General features: G+C 40.7%; 1 protein-coding gene across 1 annotated transcript in view; it reads right to left on the bottom strand.

Moving 5' to 3' along the window:
* Positions 1–26,422, bottom strand: part of VWF (von Willebrand factor) — a 132,666-nt gene that overhangs the window by 24,998 nt on the left and 81,246 nt on the right. The window contains exons 31-43 of the mRNA XM_027733254.2: positions 24,736–24,879; positions 23,393–23,557; positions 21,114–21,157; positions 16,610–16,787; positions 13,490–13,710; positions 12,318–12,510; positions 10,812–11,153; positions 7,412–7,617; positions 3,252–3,354; positions 3,067–3,141; positions 2,435–2,539; positions 1,753–1,958; positions 213–362 (exon numbers count right to left, since the gene is read on the bottom strand). Of these exons, the coding sequence (XP_027589055.2) occupies positions 213–362; positions 1,753–1,958; positions 2,435–2,539; positions 3,067–3,141; positions 3,252–3,354; positions 7,412–7,617; positions 10,812–11,153; positions 12,318–12,510; positions 13,490–13,710; positions 16,610–16,787; positions 21,114–21,157; positions 23,393–23,557; positions 24,736–24,879 (2,132 nt within the window). The remainder of the gene's footprint in view (positions 1–212; positions 363–1,752; positions 1,959–2,434; positions 2,540–3,066; positions 3,142–3,251; positions 3,355–7,411; positions 7,618–10,811; positions 11,154–12,317; positions 12,511–13,489; positions 13,711–16,609; positions 16,788–21,113; positions 21,158–23,392; positions 23,558–24,735; positions 24,880–26,422) is intronic.

Genomic DNA, 26,422 nt, shown 5'->3' on the forward strand with positions numbered 1-26,422 from the left:
GGCAGCAGGATACGATCCTAAAACAATAACACTAAAATCAAGTCAGTAATGCTCAGGCCCTCTTAGACTCCGTTCCCAAGATAATTTCGTTGCTACAACACTTATTTTCTATTTTTCTCTGGTTTCTCTGTAAACAAGCAGGTTTAAAAGCAATCATTTCAGATCCCCATCAGGGCTCTGCTGGCTAAAGCACTGTTTAGATGTTTACTCACCCGAGAGCAGAACGTGTTACACACTTTGTCACGACATTCCATCATCTGAAGTCCCGTAACATCATCCCTCATACCAGTGCAAGAGCATTCCCTGCAACCATCTTCCCAGGTCGTTCCAACGGAGTAGATTATGTTGTTGTGCACACACACCTATTAAATGCAACAATTAATACATGAAAGAGCACACTGCTGCTGTAAGTGCACACTGCTGCCTCCAAAAGGCTGCATTTTAAGGTGTGAAACCTATTAAAAATTTTATGGAATACTTTGAACCCCCTAGAAATGCTACAGGTCTTAAAATTGTGGCCATTCTGTTGAGGAAAGGAAAAATAAAATCTAAAGCTTTCCAAAGAATAAACTGGAGAATTTTATCTGCAGTCGGTGGAATTGCCTGGGGTCTGACTCAGTTTCCCTGTAAGTATAATGTGACACAATATTTAGAGATACCAAACAGTGAGTCCTGTAGAAGGAGCCTTGCATGCAAAACTTCTTCCAGCTAAATCATCTGACCTGGAAAGATCCTACTTGGGACTAAAAGCACTCATTTTCTTGTATCCTTAGGCCACCACAGCTACCCCAAAAAGCAGTGCCATCCCTTCTATTGAACTTTCTATTAGTACATTTTACAGCACGGTGTCAAAGAGAAGAGCACCACTTATTTCTACAGATATAGCAAGTAAGTCCCAGAGACATAAAATGAATTATGCAAGGTCATGAACTACTTAGAAACAGGAAAAAAAAAAGCTAGAACTCCTGAGATGCAAGAAAATGTATACCCTATGTTAAAGTTTAATGAGAAGGCTCGCTTGCCCTGCAATTTCTCCTCTAATCAAGCTTACCTTAAAGGTAGACATAGTATAAAAACTGAATAAAAGATATGCAAAATAAGAAAAATATACCCTAGTGAAGCTTTAAATGAGTGAAGTATTAATTTGGCAAAATCTTAAAAGTGGGAATATAGGTCTTATAAGATACAACACCTCCAGCAGTAACAAAGGTAATCAACAGGCACAAGGAGTTTAGGTCTAAGGTATACCAAATATTTCCATAAATTTAGTATGGGATTGGAAGAATATATATTAACTGCAGTGATGCAAAGACATGTAACCCTGTTATCCCAAACCAAATTGGAAATCTAAAAATTACCGTTGAAATTCCTGTTTGAATGACCTTTAAGTTTCAAATGGTTTGGTACATATATATATATATATATATATATATATATAAAATATATATTTATTATATATATATAAGTATTTTATATATATATGTAAGCATTTTATATATATATGTTTATACTTTTGGGGGTTTTTTTAAATTTGGTTGTTTCAAAGCCACAAAAAATGGATTGGTTCTGTCAGAATAAATTACTGTAATAGAAGAAGCATCAGTATATCTTTCAGCCACATGTAAATTAAAAGTGCCCTGGCACCATTTTCCAGCAGTCTCATCAGTTTGTTAATGCCTGCTTACTTCGGTGCTGCCACTCCATGTATAAATGACACTGTCATCTGTGGAGAAGACGTTTCTTTTCCCTTACCCTGTCTGGAACGCAGGTGGTGGATACACAGCCACAGTCATTGGTGAGAGACGTGGAGAGATATCCCAGAGGGCAGCTCACTGTCGAGTTCCTACAGTTGCAGGTACACTCATATTTATCACAGCACTCGGTCTTCGTAACAGTCAGCTCCCGATGCGGTGGGCAGGAAGGTCTTGGAATTGAGCTGCATGCTTCCCTGTTGCAGGCTACCAGGAAAAGGTGGGTACCATGTCAAACTCATGGAATTCCAGAGCACTGCTAGAGAACAAGACAGTTCTCTGGCAGCAAGGCACTTATTGCTACTGCAAGCTGTTGTAAATCTACTTAAAGACTAAGTAGTAACACAGATATAAAAGGCTCAGGTCAAAGACTGTGCTGCAGGTTCAGGAAAAGTTCCTGCCCTGCCAAAATATTCTTGTCTCATATACAAACAAGATGTATAAAATAAGCATAAAGGTCAGAGCGCACATGTCCAAGAGCAGAGTGTTTCTCTAGTCCTTAATTCAAAAGTGTACTCAGAAACTGCCAACACCCTTCTTTCAAGTATGTGAAATCATTACATGTCAGTTGGCTTCAAAATTAAACCTTTCAGAAGGGAGAAAAATAATGTCTAAAGGAAGTTGTCAGTGTTGCTCAAATGCAATGCTCCAGTCTCTCTCCCTGCTAAGAAAAAATATCTTACCACATGTATAATTTGGTCTGCATTCTCCCGGGTTGGTCAGAGCGATCTGCTGGCCAAACTCACAGACAGGGGCAGGAGGCAAATGACAGGAAACCAGATCACAGACTAAGAACAGAAATTGAGAGTGTTTAAGACCATGCCTGACTAGTCAGTTCTCAAGACACACACACAAAATGCACATCCCCATTAATTTTTTTTTTTCCTACACTCAATTGCTGTCCTAAAATATGAAGTATATTAGAGTTCAATAGGTCAGAGTTTGTTTTCAAAATAGCTTAGAGAAGAGTTCAAGCTTGGGTTATGGGGATTAAGGTTCTAATGTTATATTTAATGTACAAATATAGACCAAGCAAAAATAGATACTTGAAAAAAGACCATTCTAATGTCACTTAGACAAAACCAAATTGCTCCATTCCCTTCCTCAACTGTTACAGAAAGAGGGACAAAGTTGGGAGTGAAGGGAGAATCACATCCCTAGGAGCTCTTTCTTTTTCCATGTGGATGACTACACAGTCATTCAGTGGTTTCAAAAATGCAGCATTTAAATAAATTTAAAAAAAAAAGGATTGTAAACCTTAGGAATCTCTGGTAAAAGTACAGACAGAAGAATCCAAAAGTTTATGAGAACCTACCACACTCGTACTCAGGGCAGCACTGGCCGGGGCCCCAGCGCAGATGAGGGATTTCACATGGACCACACTGAGCAGCTGGAGTGAGAAAAGAAAATCCATAAAACAAGTTTGGATTAGAACTAGAAAACCAGGGTACCAAAAACATCAATTCAAGCCCAGTCATACTTAGAACAAAATGGATTTACGTTTGAGAGTTGGGCAAGGTCGGACCGTGCAGTTTATTTTCTGGTTATCAAGACACGTGCAGATCATGCAGGGCTCATCAGCAGGAATCCACGTTTCCATGTGCTGCAGGAAAAAAACCCAACAGATTGTTAGAAAGAAATCAAATATTCTGGTCACTGATATGTTAGTGATGGGAGTGTGTGAGAGTGAGCAACAGTAACTTGGAAAATCAGAAGTCTCTGTGGAGGGTTGGCTGGTTGCTCTGTTAACACTAAGAAACTAAGGAGACACATAATTCTGAAATGACTGTAGTGTACCAACTTAGCAAAGGATGTAAAGAATGCATGAGTGGGATGAGGAATTACTATTGTTTTAAGCACGAAAAATGTTCAGATGTTATACATGCAATTGCAGGCTATTGTGAGTAACAGTAGAGCAATTACATACCATGATTGCACGTTCAGGGGTAATAAGGGAAACATTATTATTTTGGGAAATACATAGAAGTGTCTGCTTTTCCAAATTAGTAATACTTAAACACAGAGAAATAAACAGTGCATTTTTTTTTTTTAATTAAGAATATTTGGAGTGTCATCACTTGATTCTCCAGTGGACTGAAGCCTAGAAAAGCATTATAGCAACCCCAAAACTGAAACTATCATTGTAGTGACTACCTGGAGGTGATAAGCATGTTCAGAAACCACCAGTAAAGTGATTTTTCAGCCACTGCTCCTTCCCATGAGAGAGAGGAAATCACTGATGTTGAAGATGTAGTTGCCTCTACAGAACTATTGACATTTAACACCAATGTGAATAGGGAGGTAAGAGGGAAAAGATGCATTATGGGATAATAATGTTCATTTGCACAACTGAACAGGGTTAGGATGGTACAAAGGAAAATGGTTCATCCAGAAAACTCTGGAGCAAAACTAATGCTCTGCTGAGCCCTTGAGTGATGAGAAGAAAGGAAGGAAATATCTCAGTATGCTGCCACCTGTACCCAGTGATATTTATATGTTTTAAGTCATCCTAGGATTTCAAAAAGCAGTTTCTTTTCCAAGGTTAACCACATGGCAAGGATAAAATGCCAAGCATGTTAGAACAAGCCAACAAGAGGTTTAACAAAGCTTAGGAACCAAATCACATAGGGTTGGTTAATCTATAGAAAATACATCCCAGTCAAAGAAAGCTTGCATCAATGTATTGACAGTAAACTATCTTGGGAAAACAACTCTGCCCTCTGCCAGGACACTCCAGGCCTCAGGGTTTAACAAGTCCTGAGAAGGCAGCAGACAGAGAATTCCTACATTTGCAGGTGGGTGTGTGTAAAGATTGTGGCTATTTTATTTTTCTCTTTCAGAAAGAGAATCACGACATTTGCTCTAACATTTTCAGCAGGTTTGATCTTCATGCAGTTTTTCTTCAGAGTAAGGAGGAGTCTCTCCCTAATTACCAGAAGAAATTACAAGAGAGCACAGTGTTAGTAAAGCTCTTTATGAGTGTTGGTACTGAGAATCCAGGCACAACTTGGGCTAGAAAAGAACAGAGGAATGAACCCCAGAGGGAAAGAAGGGGGTTAAGGAAATCATGACCCATCCCCAGTTGCACTGCCTGTTGTATTGCTCACACAACTAATCCTTCAATGATGGAGACACAAAACAACTGTGTGAGCTGATCCCTCCTGCCCTCCACCAGGCTCCTGAGCCTGGAAATTGGGGAATAGATGAGAGGTTGTTGAAGTTAAAACCCAATAAGGGACCTGGGACAACTCCTGAATTTCAGAACTTCTGCAACAACAAGTAGGTATCACTGCAGACATTATTTCCAAGGTGTGCACTGAGCTTTTCTCCACAAGTGCTTGAAACTATTATTTAAAAGGAAAATGCACTGCATTTCCTGAGGATTCAGGGATTTCAGGCACACAGATTCTAGACTTTAATCTACATTTGCAATAACTGTTTCATATAGAATCATGGTACAATAATAGAGTTGTCAGGGTCACCCAGGAGTTGTGCACAACTGATCTGTGTTTAGAGCAGTGATTATACACATTGCAAGCCATATTTTCCTTCAAGAGAATTAGTTATATTTGCAAGTCAAGGGGAGTGATCCTGCCCCTCCACTCAGCCCTGGTGAGGCACATCTGGAGTGCTGTGTCCAGTCCTGGGCTCCTCAGGACAGGAGGAACATGGAGCTCCTGGAGCGGGTCCAGCAGAGGCTGCAGAGATGATTCAGGGACTGGAGCATCTCCCTGGGGAGGAAAGGCTGAGGGAGCTGGGGCTGTTCAGCCTCCAGAGGAGACACTGAGAGGGGACCTCATCCATGTGTGTCAGTGTCTGCAGGGAGGGGGCAGAGGATGGACCAGGCTCTGCTCGGGGGTGCCCAGCAATGGCACAAGAGGCCACGGGCAGGAACTGATGCCCAGGAAGTTCCAGCTGGACATGGGAAGAACTTCTTTGCTGTGCAGTGACCGAGCACTGAACAGATTGCCCAGAGAGGGTGTGGAGTCTCCCTCCCTGGAGATATTCCAGAGCGGTCTGGACATAATCCTGTGCCATGTGCTCTGGGATGACCCTGCTGGAGCAGGGAGGTGGGACCAGATGACCTACTGTGACCCTTTCCAACCTGACCCACTCTGGGATTCTGTGACATGGGGCTGCATCAGCACAGCTCTGGCCTGGAACACTTGCCTCACTAAGTCAACTGCATCCCCTGATGGTACCCTACCACCTAAAGAAAGGTGTTCACTCTGTCAAGTTTGATGTTTTTTTCATTATGTTAATCGATGCAAACAAGTATTTAAAAGAGATGTTTCAGTCACTGCTTCCTTTCAGCTTAACCGTAAATATTCATAATACATCATTCTTTCTGAATGAAATGTGTGTCTAAATTTGCATGTGTAAAATGAAGTTATTCAGAATACATACATTCATTTAGCTTTTTGTAGTCTACCTTTTTACTTAAAGAATAAATATCCACACACAGAGGTTTCTGTTATTTACGGAAGATCTAAGTTAGAAAAACTATTTTGCCATTGACAACAAACACAAAGGTTTGGTGGGCATGAAAAAAATCCAAAAATCTCATTAAGAATCTAAAACCCATAAAACACTGAAAATAGAGTCCCTTCTTCATATCTTGTAACAAAAATGTAGGTTTCAGAGGACTGGCTGATTTATGTGCAAACTCCCTGAGCTGAGTAGTTGGGGGTGAAGAGGAACCACCCCTGTTACCTGGAACAGGGGACACAGGGAGGAGCTGTCACACACTCTGTTTGATGCTGGAATCAACAGCACCCATAGGTCTTCCCAGTCCCACACTGACATGGAGAGGGCTGACTTAGCTGAGCAAAGTGGATTTTCAGAAGAACTAAAATGATGAATTTCATCAAAGGAATAATTCTCATAAAAAAAAAAAAAGGATATAGACCACTGTGACTTGACATAAGGTTGCCTTGTTCTCACTGCTCCCCATCAATACTGAAAATATTTTGTAGAATCATAGAATATCCTGAGTTGGAAAGGACCCACAGGGATCATCGAGTCCCACTCCTGGCCCTGCACAGACACCCCAACAATCCCACCCTGTGCCTGAGAGCATTGTCCAAACACTCCTTGAGCTCTGACAGCCTTGGTGCTGTGATCACTGCCCTGGGGAGTCTGTTCAGTGCCCAACCACCCTCTGGGGGAGGAACCTTTTCCCAATATCCAACATAACCCTCCCCTGACACAGCTCCAGCCGTTCCCTTGGGTCCTGTCCCTGCTCACAGAGCAGAGATCAGTGCCTGCCCCTCTGCTGCCCCTCCTGAGGAGTTCAGTAAACTTGGCCAAGACAACACAGCACATTATAAGTAAGGGTTCCAGATTTATGGTTAAATTGTCATTACAGGTAAAAGCCTGCTGAATGGGGGTTATGCCATCCCTCCACTCTTTCCTCCAGACCTCCCTCCACATGGATTTGTCATGCCTTTCCAGGTCTGTACAGTCCCAGCTGCGAATTTTATATCCATCCCGGCCAATTTCACAGTAGGGGAGCTACAAGGGGCTGACAGCCGGCCGGTTATGAGGAACTGAGCTAGAAGATAAAGCATCCAACGGGGATTAGACTTATAGGACAGATTTACTTGTGAAAGTACAAACCCCAACCACTCACAAAGGTAAGTTGCCACGTATGTAGCTACCTGGTGGCGTGTGCCATCTTCAGTGACACACTGTGTGCAGACTTCTTCACTAACACAGTTGTCACCAAAAATCACCTGTCCCTCTGGACAGAAGCAGCCTTCTGTGGGATAATCCTTGCAGACACTGTCTGTGGTACTGTTCTCACAGCTCTTCACGCAGGCTCTGTGGCAGTGATCATATGTCAAGTATGCGGCACATTTCATTGCTGAGGAAGACAGAAAAAAAACCAACCACCTTTATCTAAAGAGATCTGAAACACAGATCAATCTTTCCATTCAAGTTTTCTTTAGAATTCTTTGGATTTTAGAAGGGCATCAGCCTTTGCAGACACTAACATCCTGGAAAATACATTTTTTAAAACTAACAAAATCCACAGTGGAAAGTGATGGAAGGCATTTGCCTCTGTTACACCAAACCACATGAATAAACAACACATGACTTACTCTGACAATGATGCAATGGCTTGGATGAGTTGCTCATCCAACTCATCCTGCCTAACTTTGTTTTCAACACTGGGTCAGAGACATAAGAATTTAGAACCACTTTTATGTGTATTAGAGAAGCACTGATAACTGCATGATTAGAAAACATCCAGGACAGACTAAAACATTGAATAAATTTTTGATTTTTTTTTTTTTAAACAACTTGATAGGCCACAGTGTTCCCGGGAAACTAAAGAAAGCTGAAAACCATTTTGGTACTTCAAAAGCGCACCTGCTAGATTTCTGTTTCTTTTTAACTGAATTGCCACATTAACAGAATTAGCTGAATTAAGGAAATGTGCATTCACCTCTAAGTCCTTCTAAAATTTTTACTGGTGCATTCACAACACTGGGACTATTGTCTCTATAAGCAAACACAAAATTAAGGTTCCAGTTATTCAAGAAACCTATGGATGCAGCTTCCATATTGTGTACTCCCTCAAGCCTACTTTATTTTTCTCTACAGCTTCAATTAGGAAAAGTGTTTCTTATTTCCCAGTCTGTGACTGCTGTGAGGTTTATAAAACTTTTTTTCAGTCCCCTGACAAAAAACACTGAACGAAAATTACTGAATGAAGACCTGAGATGCCAAATAAATGTTCATCAGCTGAACTATCTACACACACCCTACTTAGCAGCCAAAGGAAACAGAAAAGTAATGTATTTAATATTAACCCTTTCCTCCTTCAAGTCATGTTTAATCCAATTATTTCATAGAATCATAGAATGCTGGGAGCTGAGAGGAACTTTAAAGCTCATCCAGTTCCAAATCCCTGCCATGGGCAGGGACACCTTCCACTATCCCAGGTTGCTCAGAGCCCCATCCAACCTGGCCTTGGACACTTCCAGGGATGGAGCAGCCACAGCTTCTCTGGGCAACCTGTGCCAGGGCCTCACCACCCTCCCAGGGAAGAATTTCTTCCTAATATCCATCTAACCCTACTCTCTGTCAGTTTGAAGCCATTCACCATCTTTCTTGTGGGCTCCCTTCAGGTACTGGGAGGCCAGAATTAGGTCACCCTGAAGCCTTCTCTTTTCCAGGCTGAATATATTTGAATTCCAGAGAGTATATTCACCTATGCAGGCAGAGCAGTCAGAAAGGTCTTGTACTGCTTGGAATGTCCCAATATGGCATGACAAAACCCCAGATCAAATGCTAAAAGAATGACAGGGACTCACTGGACTGGGGAGAAGGAAGCAAGGTAACCCAGAACCAAGCCATTGCTATTAAACATGTTTTGGTAGAGTGATTAAGCTGTACTATTTAGTCATTAATGTAATCTGTATAAACCAAATGTTGGCAGTTTTATTTTGGCAATTGCACACAGGCATGTGCTTGAAGGAAGATGATGATGCTGTTGTTAAGACTCTAAAGACTTTTATGCAACTAGTGTTAAAATGAGCAACTCTTTGTCTATCCCTATACACACTGTGGCACCAGAGGGGAATTTGAAAAATGCAGAGAGTTATTAAGGTAATCCATTGACATCCAGCTTTGGATGTTACAATTTGCAAAGTCTGACTGAAGCACTAAATTTGGATATAGGCTGGCAACATTCTCTCTCTGCTTTCTAGGACTATACTCCAAACAGACTGTGTTCAATATCCTATTATTCCTGAAAGATATTTTAAAAATTAACTGGAGGTTCAGACCAAATTCACATTCTTGACTTCCTATCCTATAATTCCCTCAGTCTGAGTTTAAAACCTGAACAAAAGCAGAACATGGAGTGATTTTTTATTATATCATGCCATTAGGATCCTGGTTCTCCAGTTCTGAAATGGAAAGTACCTGGGCAGAAAGAGGGAAAGAAAGCAAAGCAACAAGAACCAACTAAATTAGAGAGGCAGGAGATGTGAAAACCAACTAGGACAATCAAGACAGAGTAATGAGGAGGTGGCTGGGAAAGAAAATACCTTCATACATATACATCTGAGATACTCATATGAACCAGAACTATTGAGTGAATATCTGAATGTCCAGTGCCATCACTGCAGACAGTGAGAGGAGAAGAAACAGGAAGATAAAGCAGAAGCACTTGTCTATAAGAACTTAGGACAGTAGGCATACAAAGCAACAACTGTTTGAATTTGGCACTTAGCATGCTTGTCTTGCTAGTCTTGATTGGGTTCTGGGTGATTTACAGGACTCACATCCTGCTATGCTCCCTTCTCACAGCACAAACTTTTCACTTCCGAAACACAAGCAACACACAGGCAGAAAGAGAACAGCATCTTCAGAGCAAATTACAGCTGGTTCAAACAGCGTAGCATGGCATGTCCTGGCAAGAAATGACACCACAGAGAGTGGCCTTTCCCAGTTTCTCCCTGTAGCAGAAACTTAAAATCTCACTGGCTCTTCCATCACATTCTCAAAAGTTTAGGCTTTGGTTGAAATGGAAGGAATTTTATGAACCAACTACAAAGAAAAGTCTTATTGCGTGTCATTATGCACAGGTATGGGAAGCAGTTCCACTAGTCCAAAGTATGAGTTTCCATGGCCACCTCAGACCCTCCAATGTCTGTATCAAAGCAAGGACATCTGCTACTAAAACAGGCATAATGAGAGCAGGCTCTCAGCCCAAACCTGGCCCCATGATGCTTCAGTGGCTGCAGAGTCAGGTACTGTCACACAGTTGTGTGTACCTGCGCACAGCTTTCACAGTATTTTTATCTCTCTAGCCTTGCATTTTACTAGTTAGCAGCCTACCAACTTTCTCCACAATATGCAGCTCAGTGGATGACAAACCAGTTATTTGATCTGCAATATGACATGTACGATAAACGTGATCTGGAACTTCTGCCCTGTTGCAAAGCCTTCAAAAATCAATATTACACTGACAAGACAGTCACTGTCACCCCCATCACACAGTAAGACGATTTCTACACCAGTTTTAACGCAGAGTAAAACCCTTACGACAGATCTCGGGTGTTCTCCAGTGCACGCAGACGTCGTGCTCCCTGCAGAGGTGAGCATAGGAAGTTATCATCTCACAGGCTTCGTCCTCATAGCAGCTGTTCTCCATGCAGGCCTCGTAGAACATGTTGGGGGAGATTATCCTGTGGCACTCCACAAACCGATCGGAGAGCAGGAGGTGGCAGAGGCTCGTGGCGTGCTCAGAGCACCTGTCTTCCCTCCGGATCTCACAGACCTTCCCTGGCTCTTCCACTGTCCAGTCTTGGATAAACACACTGCTGTCAGGAGTGACAGAGCCATTGCGTAACGTGAAGTCGTTGACGTGGTTCTGGTCACACACCCCTGTAGGAGGGTGAGTAAAAGGAGAAGGAAAAGTCTGAATACAGTCAGCAATAAAATAAACCTGGAGAAAACAGGGACAGGACAGATGACACTGGTTGGGGCGGCTCAGTGGCTACCAAGGGGGAGAGGAATGAATGATCATAGAATCACAGAATCAGCTAGGTTGGAAAAGATCTCTGAGATCATCGAGTCCAACCTTTGACCCAACACCACCTTGTCACCCAGACCATGGCACCAAGTGCCACATCCAGCCTCTTCTGGAACACCTCCAGGGATGGTGACTCCACCACCTCCCTGGGCAGCCAATTCCAATGTCCAATCACTCTCTCTGTAAAGAATTTCTTCCTAATGTCCAACCTAAACCTCCCCTGGTGCAGCTGAAGACTCCACCCTCTTGTCCAACTGCTGGTTCCTGGGAAAAGACACCAACCCCCACATGGCTACAACCTCCTTTCAGGTAGTTGTAGAGAATGATGAGGTCTCCCCTGAGCCTCCTCTTTTCCAGGTTGAGCCCCCCCAGCTCCCTCAGCTGCTCCCTATAGGACTTGTGCTCCAGTCCCTTCACCAGCCTTGTTGCCCTTCTTTGGACACGCTCCAGCCCCTCACTATCCTTCCTAAATTGAAGGGTCTAGAATTGGACAGTTATATTCCTTATCATTCCTATTATAAATAAGAGGCACAAAAATGGTCTCCATTCCCATTTCATTTTTAATTGAGGTGCAGTTTATGCCACAGAGGTTTAAGCTGTACCATAGATTATATAATTGAGGATACCATAGAATTAATTCTCCCAGGTAGTAGTCCCCCTCTCAAACATTTCACCTTCCCTGCAAGCATAAGTCATGCCTCTCATAAACATATATGCAACAATCTAAAGTTAAACCCTCACGCAAAAAAAGCCACCAATCTCCTTGAAAATATGACTAAGAAAAACACGAGAGCAGTCTTACCTGTCTAAGGCATTACTGGGAGTCAGTGGTCAGTGAGCTGTTACACTGCTGGCCATAGTAGAAAAAACTACACAGATTCGCAGTGCTCCCTCAACAGTGGGGGATCAGTTCAGCCACAGAGTTTACAGCTTCAAAGCCACACAAGTTACAATAAAATAAATAGAAGCTCGAGCCCAAGTGGGGAGCTGTTAAAACTACTACCTTTGAAACTTACCACAAAGGCCTTTTGTTCCTGAAGAAAAGCTCTTTGAATTAAGTTTAAGAAGAAATTCATTGTTTATTGGAGTAAATGTGAGATTATGTCCAAGATGGAAGAACTGGATTTCATGGATTACTGCTCCATAGACAGTGACTCCAAACAAAGAGTTAGAGTAGGGGATACGAACCCTTTCACCATTAACAGTCACCTGTTTTCAAAAAAGGCAAGGTCATCACATCAGTTTTAGCAAGCAGTTAAAAATCAACCAAAATTTACAGTTGAAGCACATTTTGACTTCACAAGTACTTGAAGGTCCAACTGAATCTGGATATAAGAATCAATTTTGCTGAAATTTTCTATTGAGTATGAAAACCTACAGAAGTACTTGACCTTCATTTTGTGAATTATATGAACAACTCTTTCAACATTTTCCCCTATAAGTGCACTCCTTGAGCATCAAGTATTGACAGAGTAGCAATCTCATGCCATGAAGTTCAAATAATGCCTACAGGCCCTGATTATCAATACCTCAGTGAAAAGTCAAGGTTGTCCATCAACATGCAGAACTGGGTGTAGGTGTTTAGGTCCACCCTATTTTGCTACATGAGTCAGAAGTGATCATCTTTGCAAGTTAGACAAGTTATGTCTGAGGACCCAGAGATTGAAAAATGGGTCATATTGGGTTCGAATACTTCTCTGCCCATAAAACTGTTGTAATGCATACTAAGATGTTCTTTCTTCTGACGCTGAGGCCCAACCACACAAGGTAAAAACCAACTCTCTTCAGTGAGCCAGTCATTCACAGCTTTGTGAGGAGCAGAGTGCTCTCCCACTCACCAAACAAAAACATTGTATAAAGGACCTCTGCCAAAAGAGGAGAATCACAGTGCACGATGTCCTGTCTATAATCCCTGCCTTTCTGGATGAAATGTCAGGGAGATGCTGCCAAACCCCACGTTCTTGACATTGTCACACCAGCACAACGTGGAGAACAAGAGGAAAAACGTGTCTGGCTCGTTATGTGAACATCGATTGTATCATGAAAAGGAAAAGAGGCATTTGCTCAGAAGCCTAAAAATAGGCTGAAAAGGTTCAGAAATTAGATAAAGGGAAAAAATTGTCCTCATAACCTGGATTCTATAGCATGAGCAGCCAATGCACAGAGCAGTTCATTGTGTTTAGCTTACTGCCATGTTACTGAAGAGCTGAACAGAAACACCGCGATGTTTCACTTCCATGGAGTCCATGCAGTTCATCTTTGGTGCTGCTCTGCAGGGTCCTTCATGGAGGAGAACTTCAACATCGTGTTGCGTGTCTTGAAACAAGGTGTAGGAGCAATTGCCAGCCAGCTTAAAATTCAGCCCATCAAAGGTGACAATGTGTCGAGATGAACTTCCCATACAGACACCTGCAAATAAACAACAACCACCAAAGAAAGCCATATAGGCATTTGCTTTAGTTTAAATTAAGGCTATTTCTCCACAATCATTATGGGCATGTGGAACCAATTAATTGGGAAGGCGAGGAAAGTAATGAATTGCAAATGATGCAGCACATCATTGACAAGAAATTTTGGTAAATACTTCATCACACGTGGTGTTTTTTGAAATATCTTTGTCCGGAACAATTACTATTACAAGAGATTTAGATAAACCCATAGAAAATCCCTTTGCCTGAAATTTGCTCACATTGAATATGATTTAGTAATAGATATTATATGAAAAATAAAACAGGGAAAATCCCTTCCATATTTGTAGAAAGACCATAACACAATTTTATAATTTTTGCATTGTATCTTAACTGTGGCATTCTATTTAATTCTGTGTAGTATTACATTTGAAACCAAATAACACTATTTCACTCCTATCAAACATATGTCCCAAGTTAATACCTGGGGACTTTTTTTTTCCCAATTGGAAACAGGAAAAAAGCAAGAGAAATAATATGCACAGGATAAACCAATGGTCAGCTGACAGCTCAGTGTTCTAGTCATTAGGTTGTAAACACCTCCTTGTCTTCACAAACTAGAAAACAAGGAGAATTATAATCTCAAGAATACCAAAACAAAACCTGATGCTTCTGGCTCCTATGTTTTCAAATCTCTTGCCTAAAGATAATAAGGACAATAAAAGCAATGCCAGCAAAACATGTAAGGAAGAAAATTATCATTGTTAATAATTCAGTACTTGGCTTCTAATTGAGATCTGAGAATAATCTGTTTCCTAATCAATGACCTTCAAACTTAATTTCCCAGGAAAAACAGCAAACAACTCAGAGGAGGGAGGGAAGCCAGTCTATCTTGTGTACTGTTGGGCACTGAGTTGTCAAGAGATACATCCCTTTCAGAGCACTGGAGCATTCTCAGGCATTTTACTGTATCTGCTTATTAAGTTCATATATAAACAACAATGTTTATAAAAAAAGCTATAAAACCATGTTTTGCAACCTTTATTTATTCGTGGACATCTAAAAAAAATTCTAAGGATAATGGGAATCCTTTCAAAATTCTCATAGGTATTCTGTAGCACAAAATGCATTAATGCAATTTATTTTAAAGTAGCCCAAGAGCACACAATACTCATGAGTCACACACTGCAAATCACGTTACTATAAAACTATAAAGCTTGCAACTAGTTCAGCAAGTTATACCTTTAGTTACACCTTGATAGTCTAGTTACACCTTTATAGTGTAACTCCTGAACTATTCTCTGAACTTTTAAACAACATAAGAACTCTTTTTCAAGTACTTCCTCTTTACAAAACCATTTGTCACATCACCCACACTGTCAAGCCATCACTTGAAAGCATGTTTTAGCTCTCTAAATAAGCGAATCACAAGTCAATTTAAGATGCATTGCCGTGATTCTGCTGTGGGTTTTGGCTCTGACTTCAGCACACACAGCATCAAAATCAGCCTTTCCACCTGCTATGAATGTTGCTTTAGTTGACCCAGCATCACCCTGGTTGCACTAAGTTGTCATTAAAAGAAGGGGCCTTGACCCAGGAGTTCTTTAATCACCTAGGTGGCGTTGGTTTTTTTTAATTCTCTTCTTCTATAACATATGAAAATTTACTATTTTTCCCCTCACATTCTGCACCATCTTAGGAAAAAAAATATTTGGGTATTGTGGCTTATTAAATTCATAAGGAGTTGTTAGCTCTTGTTAAATACCAACAATCTCAAGTGAACCATAGGTCTTTTCCTGATAATCAGCTAACTGTGCAAATGATAATTTTCATTTCAGCTTTTCAGAAATTTTTTATAAAGGCACATTTTGCATGCCTAAAGTAATGCCTTCATGTTGATCCTATGTATGTAGTAAGGATCAAGAAAATTATTAAAGATGGGTAGGTAACATAAGAATAATCTTTCAAACATTATAAAATACTTAAGACTATCTAACTGAAGCCTTTCTACCTTTCTGAAATATTTATATCAAAACAGAAAGGTTAGATTTAAAGGGTTTGGATAATCAAACGCACTTTTAGGAAATGCTAAAACTTGGGGTGTAAAAATTTTGTGTGTATAACAGTTCAGGGATCAAAATCCAGCTACCAGCTTAGTTATTTTAAGCAGTATTTGGAATAAATTGTTCTTAAATCAGCCAGTTCGGGAGAGGATATTTTAAATTCAGATTATACTTTATGAAGACAAGTTATATATAGGGTTGTGACTTACTTTCAAAAAGCAATCTTATTGCTTAAGATGTAAGCTATTTTCTTTTTAATGAACTGGTCACCAGCCTCAGGGCTGCATCTCTGTACCTAAGTGTGAGTGGGTACACTTAATTTCTGTTCCTGTCATCCCAGCCAAGGCACCAATCACACAGAGTGTGAGATTATATGGAGAAAGGGAGCATTTTTGTTGGTGTTTCTATAATACATGTGTGTGATTGAGGTCAGGTCAAACCCTCAAGCCCAGAGGCCAAGCAAGAATAAATCACTTGCTTACAGCCTGCCAAGGTAAATTCCTGTTTGCTTCCATACAACCTCCTTCCCAGTACACACAGCTTTGGAAATGGAGTGTGAGATTCTCTGATAAAACACTGTAGATCCACTAATGCAAAAAATAAGCTCACGGCGGCCCTGAACTTTCAAACAGCGCTGGACATTCCAGCAACAGGGCAACTGTCATGCTCCTAGTTATTCTGGTTAATCACTGTACAGCAATTAAACAGCAATTCCTCCCATCCCAGCCACCTCTGATGTGTACAACGGCTGAGCAGCTGCACTCAGCATCACATTTCTGAGAAAACATTTCAAGTGATGGGGAAGGAGAGGCAACACATGCAAAGACAGATACTCACAGGGACACATCCAGCGGCAGCCACACGTTTCTTCAACCTTCACAGCAGGGAGGTTGCTGTGACACACCGGCTTTGCCATCCTCTCACAGTTAATGTGGTGGCTCTCCAGAACTGTGTAATCTCCTGGAAAGCATGTCACAGTGTGGCACTGGTCTGGTAATGTCCATTTATCACCAGGCTGGGTAGGGAGACACGGAGATTCGACAGTGAAGAGATGGGCAGGGGGCAGGAAAACACAAAGCCTGGCTGGTGCCACAACCCCACAGTTAACAAGTACAGTGACTGTGACTCAAATTATCCTTGGAAAACTAAATAAAGGAATGCAGTGTAATAAGGACTCCATGACAATTAGAAAGTTGAAATTAGCAACACTAAGAAACAGACTCTGAAATTCCAAGCCAAAGGTAACAGTCTTGAACAGGAAATGCTCTGCTACAAGAAAATGAAGTGTCTGATACTCCACCACTTGCCATCCTACAGCATGCGTGGATAGCAGAGTCAACAAGGAATTGCCCTCAGCTTTGCTTTAAATTTCAAAGCCTTTAGTCTTCATAAGCCACAGACGGTCGTGGCACAGCAGGAATTAACAATATTTGTTCCAAGCTAGAAAGGCATGGAATATTGTAATTATTTTATCCGAAACTCTGAAATTTTAAAACAGTTCCTCCCTTCCCAAGGGGAATTTGTTCCTTTACCATATCAGTGTTATTGCATAAATGTAGTGGATTTGTAAAACTAAAAAATTAAATGTAAAATATACTCTTAGTTTCTAAAGGCCAGTCTAAATTTTAAGGTACCAGGATTACATACTAATAAATGACAGAGAAATAGATGTGGTCACAATCTGGAGTATCTCAAGATTCCTATCTGCAAAAAGCTGAGCTCTCTGACCCAAATCCCACAGAACTCTATACTCCATAAATAGGCTCAATGAATTTCAAAACAGTGTTCATCCCTGAGGTCTGCATTCCCAAGAATATCCCCAAATGTGGGAAACAGCACTTCCCAGACCTATCTCTACAGAGGTGAGTCCAGAAACACCAGCACAAGTGAGACATTGGTTCTACGAACTGGGTTAACATTTCTTGATATCCACAAGCAGAAACACGTGGGAAAGAAAAAATTGCTATGGGGGAAGGTGATCTCCCCTCGTGTCCTTCTCACTTTAACCATCATTCCCATAAAAAAGAAGAGCAAAGGATTAAAACAACTAGATAACAACCATAATTCACAGATGAGTCTTGTCACTGAATGTTCAAGCTGAGAATAACACTGTGAAAGTATTGCTCTGTATCTCTGAGCTATGTGATTCCATCAAGTCTAAACAAGAACAGTCAGACTTGCAGCCATAAAAAAATTACATATTAAATACAAGTTAATTTACTGGACCTGTTTCAGGACTTTGAGAAGGCAACTGAAAGTTGCTTAATACTTTTCAGGCTTGTGAGCCTAGAGGAAGCTGTGAAAAAGTGACAAGAGGAGCTTTAAGTATGGAAAAAGTATCTAGATAGGAAGAAATAGAATGTTTTTTAATTATAGTTGTCTCGCCTACAACTCACTAGAAGAGGAGAACCTGGAAGGGTACAAATACAGCTGTGCAAGTCTGGCTTCCATACATATTTAATTGTTTTTATTTCACTCCTTAACAGGACATCTATTGGAAAACATCTAAGAGCTGGACAAGAATAGCAAAGCACAGCACAGTAAAATGAAAATACCAGTTGAAGTATCACAAAAAAGCCAAGAATCCTGGTGCAGAGGAAGATGCAGGGACTCTGAAGACAAAGAAAGCCTAAATCCCAATTGATATGAAATCGTAGGAGTTAAACACGGCAGAAAGGGAAGGAAAATCAAGGGTTTCTAAACAGTGAAGGATGTCTGCTGAAAGCAGTGAGCCTGCCAGGACACCGCAGGAAGCCTCAGACTTCCTCTCTGAGGGAGCTCTGAACCTACAGACCTGGACTTGTACACTCTTCCCTTGCTGTGCATCTGCAGGAGGGAGAGACATGTACCTCGAGCAGCTTTCTCAGCTGGTACCTTTTAATTTAGTCAGGGGTTTATTTGTTTGTTTGTCTGTTCTGTAAGCCAAGAGCTGAGCTATACGAGAAAAGCCATGGTACAGACACTGCTAGTTTAGGAATGTGGTTTTTATTGCCATACATAGACTAGAAATGCAGAAGATCAAAGATCACTTCATGATGAAATGCTACTATTATAAGACAAGTACCCACACTTTTATTATCATCTTTATGCCCGCTGAAAACCATCATAACCAGACTAATGATGAAAATTAACTACATTAACAAAAAACCTTAATCTACCATAATTGTTCTGATATTCCGTCAGCTGGCAAGTTCAAATATGAAACCAGTGGCTCTTTGCACACCCTGTATTTAGCACTCCTGCAACTCCCTGCCACTGGATCTGATGAGTACTAAAAACTTATGTGGATTCAAAGAATGGTTGAATAAATTCATGGAGGAGAAAACTATCTAGCCCTATCTAACAAAAAAATGTGTCACTATCACCTGAGGGTGTCCCTGAGACACAAATTGTCCAAGGCTGGGACAGTTCAAGGAATTTTCACACATATTTAATTACATTCCTCCCCTGGCTCCTATTTTTGGTCACAAAATACAGGGGGCTGGATGGGATATTGGCCTGTCCCAGCACATTTGATCTGCTATCCTTCTGCTACTAACAATGACCTTAGTCATGAATCTTCCTTCAACAGTCCTTTCCAGGGTAGAGGTAATAACAAAACCAAAAACAAAAAGTAACAAATCATGTTGTTCATGATACTGATAGGATTTAGGCTGATATTTTTGATCCTGAGTGCTCTGATTTCCTTGCCAACTGCACGAGATCAGTTCCCACAATCTCCAGGTGCATGACAGACATCCCGCCTGGGGAACTGAGCCTCCTGCAATAACTCTGAGTAACCCCTGAAATACTGTGAATCCAGTGTAAAAGCCTGTGTTTTCTGAATTAGGGAAGAGCCTTGATTCTTCATCCCCGTGGATTTGTGGAATTTGCTGGAAGAGGGGAACAGAACAGTGGCACCTCCCTGCCAGTGAGGCAGCAGAGGCTGCAGAGTGTGGATGTTGCCCCGGGACACTCCCACGGTGTCCTGGAGGCTCCCAGGGATGCTCAGCAGCCTGTTCCAAAAGGCAGTGGCCACCACAGTGCCTTGTAACACCTATTTTTTTCTGGCTGACAGAAGAGGTAACACAAAATCCCCCTAAAGGCTGCCCTTTGAAAGTGTGGCTTGTTTTCCCAAGGACTGGAGCCCGGCCTGTTTTCCTCGAAGAGCATTTTAGCCAGAACGGAAATTGTGCTTTGAGTTTATCACCGAAAAAATGAAACCTGACATGTCTGAAATTCAAGTTTAGCCTTCCTAGCATCTATCTCCACATACCTGTGTCTGCTCTAGGAGCCCCGAGTCCTGGACACATGCAAATAATCTGATTATTTTTTGGGTTTAACTAAAGAAGGTTTTCAAATTTATTTTTTGTTTGTTGGTTGTTTTTTTTTCTTATTTAGGCTGTCAGCCTCGAAGCCTCCAGATTATTAGTGCCTGATTTAGCTAAAGCCTTTCTGTGTTCTCACCAGCTGACTGAGGTCAGCCCTGTAAGGCAGTTTTGACATATTTCCTGTGTCTAGACAATTCATAAGCATTTCTTTATTAGCCATATCCTTCCTTACAGTCATGTCTTCACAAGGGAAAAATCAAAGGAATATTTTTAAGGTACTAGAAATTCAAGATAAATCCTAGACTAGAGCTCATAACTGATCCCTACTAGAAAACATGGCACAAGCTTATGCTAATATTTTTAAAAGCACGAAGGATCATATACTCTCAAAAACCTTGGTGTTCCACCTGAGATGAAGAAACTTAGCCTTTTATAACATCTAGATCATTGCTTTCTTAGACCTGGATCACTTTTGAGAGATCAGACAGGTTTAGAGGCATTTCTGAGCATTTTCTCGGGATCAATAAGAGCTTTACCACGAACGAACACAGAGAACTTTGCTTCTATTACTTAAGAGATTATTTCCCCTAAAGAGATAATTATCACACAATAATTATCTTCCTATAAGATTTCCACAGGGACAAAGTATTTGTAATTTTAGCAGAAGGACAGGGTATGCACAATGATGTTGCCTCCCCCTACACATGCACCTTTTTTTTGGCCATGTTTAGCTGTCCCAGAAGTTCTTTCACCAGGAGAAGGAAATGTATTTTTCATTGTCAGGGAAGACACACATTATCACAAGTTTTGGTTCTGCACTGCCTTCAGTAGCATTCAACACTGCAAGATGAGGTGTCTCCTTTGTGTGCAAAGTTACCCCACCACTTCAAAAGGCAATGTTTCCCTCCTAAAAACAATTCTTAATATTTTCCCTTACTTTTTTTTTTTCATGCTATCTCTGAAGATATTCATGCTCCTGCACAGACTTTGCAACTTGAAAGCCAGATGGACAACCCAGGCAATACACTTACTTTTTTTTTGTTTCCATCCTCATCCATACATTCTCTGACAGGGTCTGAAAGAGAAGAAGACATATTTTAGTCATCTCACTCCCTCACCCAGCCTTTTAAGTGGTAGTCACCAAAACACAGAGTGCTTATTGAAAAACATGATTTAGGCTGTAAGTTTATTTGTGTGTGTTAGAATGTGTGAATCCCTACCTCAAGACTGCAGGTTTCTGTACAAAGTGTATAAGAGTAAGTCACAGAAGGTATAAACTTTGTTACTGCTCCCATTTCCTTACTTTTGCAATGACCGCTGATCCCAAAACAACCTGTGAGCAATAGCTGGGCTGTAATTCTACAGCACTTCTGGTACTGACAGCTCCACCCAGATGGTACTTTAAAAAATCCTGACTTTAACTCTGAGTGAAGGTCCAGCCTTACTTCTGAATCATTTGAGGAACTGAGAATATTTCTAGGAAGTAGCAGGTGATGAGAATTTACACACACATCTATTAAATGCCAACAGACAAATACAGCATAAATGTGCAAATAGCTGCAATAAGAGCACTCAAATTCAGCTTCCTTACATTCAGGCATTACTGTGATGAGCAGTTTTTTTATGGAACCAGTTAAATGGTCACAGGGCACCCACTGAATTGCAGTTTCTATGTTTATGTGCTCTCACTACACACCTAGAGATATATGGGAAGCAATCTCATATAGGTACTATGGCATGACAACGTGATAACCACACGTCTAGGAAATTAAAACACTGACTAGCAAACTCTTTCTAGAATATTATACTATGCTATCTTATATTCACTATGTGCTCTGTCTTTTCCAGGACAAGTAATGTATTTTGAAAGCATTTAGGAAATCTTTTAAACCTTTTTAATAGTATTATTTTTGGTACACTTCCATACATAAGGCAAGACTCCCTCCGTACAAGAAATCCAACTGTGTGAGTCTGGAGGGGAAAATTATGCTTTACAGATTGTAAGAAACTTAAAACAAACAAAAAAATCCAAACAAGAAAATAAATCCCCACCAAAAAATAAGACTATAATTTTCCACCCCACAGCAAAGGCTTTACCAACAGCAAAAGGAAGAGCTATAATTTTTCAAATTGAGGTGTTGAAGATTGGATATCTATGATTCAAGTTTTTTTGAGCTGTTAGAAAAGCTTTCATAAAAATACAAAGCTCTCACCTCTAGTACTAATAGGTTATAGCACAGATTGCAATAAGAAAATAGTTACTGGTTCCAAATTCCTGCTCCCCATCCTATATCTTGGATCAACGTAATTTACAGCAAGAAAAATCACGTATTTTACAGTGTGAAGAGAGGAAATGCATCTTTAAAAGCTTATATTAAAAGAAAAGAAAGAAAATGGCAGCTGTTTAAATCTAGAAAATGGCAGCTGTTTGATGCTCTGGAGAGATTGTAAAATGCCAGAAGTGATCCCGGCGGAGAACGATCGGATATCTCCAAGCTGGACTGTGAACGCTCTGCAACTTCCTCATTCTCAGTGGTACTTGGCTCTGCAAAAAAGTCCACTTATTGTAAAGGAGATGTAACTAAGCCCTTGTAATGCTGGTAAAAACCTGTGCAATGGCTAACACTATGAGACAGTAGTTTGTGGTGAGAACACAAAGATGCTATTGGAATAGAAATAACAATATGTGTAATAAATATCTATATACACACAGATCAAGGAGGCAAAAGTAGTAAAATACTGGTCAGTGTTGAATCAAGGTTCCTTAGAGGAGGAGTATTTTCATGTATAAACAAATTAATATTTGTTTAAAATATTTTACGCTTCTTTCCCAGTATTGGTTTTCCTGGAAAAGTTAATTAATTATTCTTCTTTTTTCTTCTACTTGGGCTGAATTTCTTGTAGACATACTCATCATGTCTGAAAAATACGCAATTTGAAATCTGTACTCACAACTAACATTCCTGAAGCATGTCCCATTCAGTCATGACAGCTTGAGCTGTCCTTCAGTTGATGACCAGTCCCGATTATTAAGAAGGTGACATCTCAAAAGTTCAGGCCCAAGCAGTTCTAAAAACCTTGCTGGAAGTTGGCTGATTGGAATACCAACTGACTACACGCTTTAAAGGCTCGGGTTTTGTTTCACATGGAAGTGATGATAGTGGTCTAGGTTAACACTTGTGATGACTGTTGGTAAAACACTAGCGAAAGAACACTGGGTTGACTTCTACAGTGAGAAAAGTCATTCTGGTTTGGGCATTTCCATTTTTGTGTTTTGCTCCAGTCATGCAGCCACAACTATTGGACTTACCCATGCACACTTTTTTGATAAATTCGCTATTCAATGTGATCATAGTGGATAAATCTTCGAAATTCTGGAGCTTCATGATTCTGGTAGCAGCAGATGGCCCAGCCAAAGTCCTTAGTTGCTCTTCATCATAACTGTTCCCAACACCAATTGGAAAAAGGGATACCCCTAGGAAAAGAGAAGAAAAAGGTTTTAATTAGGCAATGCACAGGAGAAGGAGACCTTTGCTCATGGGAGTGGTGGAGTCATCATCGCTGGAAGTATTTAAAAGGCATGTAGATGTGGCACTTGGGGACACGGCGTAGTAGTGGCCTTGGCAGTGCTGGGGTAACAGTTGGACTTGATGATCTGGAAGGGTTTTTCAAACATAAATGATTGCATGATTCTATGGGGCTTTTTTTCATTTGCTTCTTAAAAAGAAAATTGAAAAAGAACTGAGAAAAGTTTTTCTCCAACAGTTAATTGTAACGTATTCCTTGCATAATTCCCTCCACATTGGCTAAAGGCAACTAAGGGCTGAAATGGTAATGCTCTAATCACAGCATTAACTAGGATGAGCTCTGTTAATCTCAAGCATAGTAAGATCATGCATGGTCAACAAAATGCAGCTGCAGACTTAACGAAAACATCTTCACTTTTTTTATAATGCAAAAAGTCTCAATATATTGCTTTCTTTCTTCAGTTACATGGCAATTGGATTATTTTCAAACCATTTAATTAAAAATAACACTCGATAGTTGCTATGTAGTCCACACCTTATTCAATGGCTCCCAAAGCAACCTTCAAAGTAAGTCAAAGTTCCTCAGCTGAACACCTGAGGAGGCTGAGGTCAGAAAGAACAGACAGAAAACTTGAAAAACCATCATGCAGCACACACTGATAGCAGAAGTATATTCCTGTACAGGTCAGTGCAGAATCTGAGCAAAACCTCCAATTCTTATTATTATTACTATTATTACTATTATTACTATTATTATTATTATTATTATTACAGTGAACCTTTCAAGGATCACTGCCCTGCAACAGTACTGAATTTATAATATCAGATACATTCCTGTCATCCACGTCTATCCATAATACTTTGGAAAATGAAATACCACTAATGTGTGAAGCCCGTGGAAGCTGTTCAGCTTAAACTGCAGATTGGTACTGAATTTACCAGTAACTCAAAGGCATCTTCATCAGGCACATTTTGTTCAGATCTGTTTCTTACTGGAACATCGTGCACAGTAAGGCCAGAACTTACATGAACATACCAGTGTCTTAATTTTCCATCTTTTGTTATAGCACATTACTTAAAAAGCAACAACCCTATTTAAAACTAGTGACAGTGAAAGGAGATTTACTGTTGAGTCTTGCAGAAAGAGCAGCAGCCTCCACGGAGTCTTCTGACCTCCCCGACACGATGACTATGGCAACCTTTGATGCACTGGGTCTGCCCCCGTGGGACTCTGACATTGCATTCTGGACTACAAAATCAATGGCATTTCCTGAGAAGAAATGAAGAGATAAATAAGAGATATGACAGAAAACTCAGAAGAGACTATAAAACTAAATCTTACTTTACTATTAGTATGTTATAGTAGTAGGTACCGAAAAATAGTGATTCTTAAAGGACTTTTAATGCCTTCTTTATTGCTGCTACATGAAAGATCTCAGTTATTAAGAACCTTCCAGTACTATTTACACATCCCAACACAGGAGGACCGTCCTCAGCTACCCAGTTTCTGCAGTAATGGGAACTTTACTACCTTTCCTTGGCCACAAGAATAAAGCTATGCTCCTCACTTCAGTGCAACGCCACAGTAAGACTTCTGGAAAAGGTAACTGCTAAAGGAAAGAACATATTGCAGACATGATGTTCTTATTTCCCAACTGCCAAGCAACAGTGACATCCAGTGGCGATCTGATGCACAACTTCACACCATGTCGACCTGCACACACAAGTTTCTCTTGCTCCTAGTGAGGATCTATTGCTTCTTTAATTTCATCAACTTTTAGTATGGGTGTGAAAAGCACACCTTGCCTCCCCACTACCAGCAACCTCTCTGAAGTCTAATCTCAGAGTAACCCATAATCTAACCGGGTGGTCCATATTAAAAACAACGAAAAAAAATCAAAAACACACCAGACCCCACAAAACCTGCAAAGAAATTCTACCTTAGCTAGCAAATCACAAACTGGCTTAAATTGGAAGCTGCTGCCCTTTCATTTAACATCTGTGAACACTCAGGCAAATTTTTGTTGAGAATCATGACCTCAGCAAGAGAGCACTTTGTTAGTACTTGCATTTAGACATGTATTTGCACAAATATTTATACTGGGAATCATGATATGCAGCTTTCTTAAAAGCTCCTTTGGGCTTGAAAGTTATCAGGTCAGGAAGTAGAAATGGTACCGGGTGACTGATGTGACATTCAGGGCAAACAGTGAACAATGAACAATAAACACTTTAAAAGACTAGTTCCTCTTAGTAATCTGTAATAACTCTGGAGCAGAAATAGGTTTGCCTAAGGAATTCACTGTGCAATTTATAATAACAAACATATTTGAAAAACACTGGAAGTCAGACCGTAGATAATTCACCAACACACCCTCAGTGTACCTCAGCACACCTCAGCACTTGGTACTTTGCCTTTCTGCATCATGTCACCCAAACTTATTCAGTGACAGAAGCAAAAATCCTTTTCCCAAGCTGTTGCAAGCATGGACAACCTCTAGGAATCTCAGTCAGCACACTGACTATTGATAAGGCTGAGAGAGCTGGGGTTATTCAGCCTGGAGAAGAGAGGACTCCAGGGAGACCTCACTGTAGCCTTTCAGTACTTAAAGGGAGTTTAAAATGAAAGAGTGACTTTTTGCATGAGCAGACAGTGACAGGACAAAGGGGAGTGGTTTTAAACTAAAAAAAGAGAGATTTAGATTTGATGTGAGGAAGAAATTTTTTACTCAGAGGGTGGGGAGGCCCTGGCACAGGTTGCCCAGAGAAGCTGTGGCTGCCCCATCCCTGGAAGTGTTCAGGGCCAGGCTGGA

The sequence above is a fragment of the Pipra filicauda genome, unplaced genomic scaffold (genome assembly GCF_003945595.2).
Source record: "Pipra filicauda isolate LSUMZ 115617 unplaced genomic scaffold, ASM394559v2 scaffold188_size1440453_pilon, whole genome shotgun sequence".
In the NCBI taxonomy this organism is placed as follows: domain Eukaryota; kingdom Metazoa; phylum Chordata; class Aves; order Passeriformes; family Pipridae; genus Pipra; species Pipra filicauda.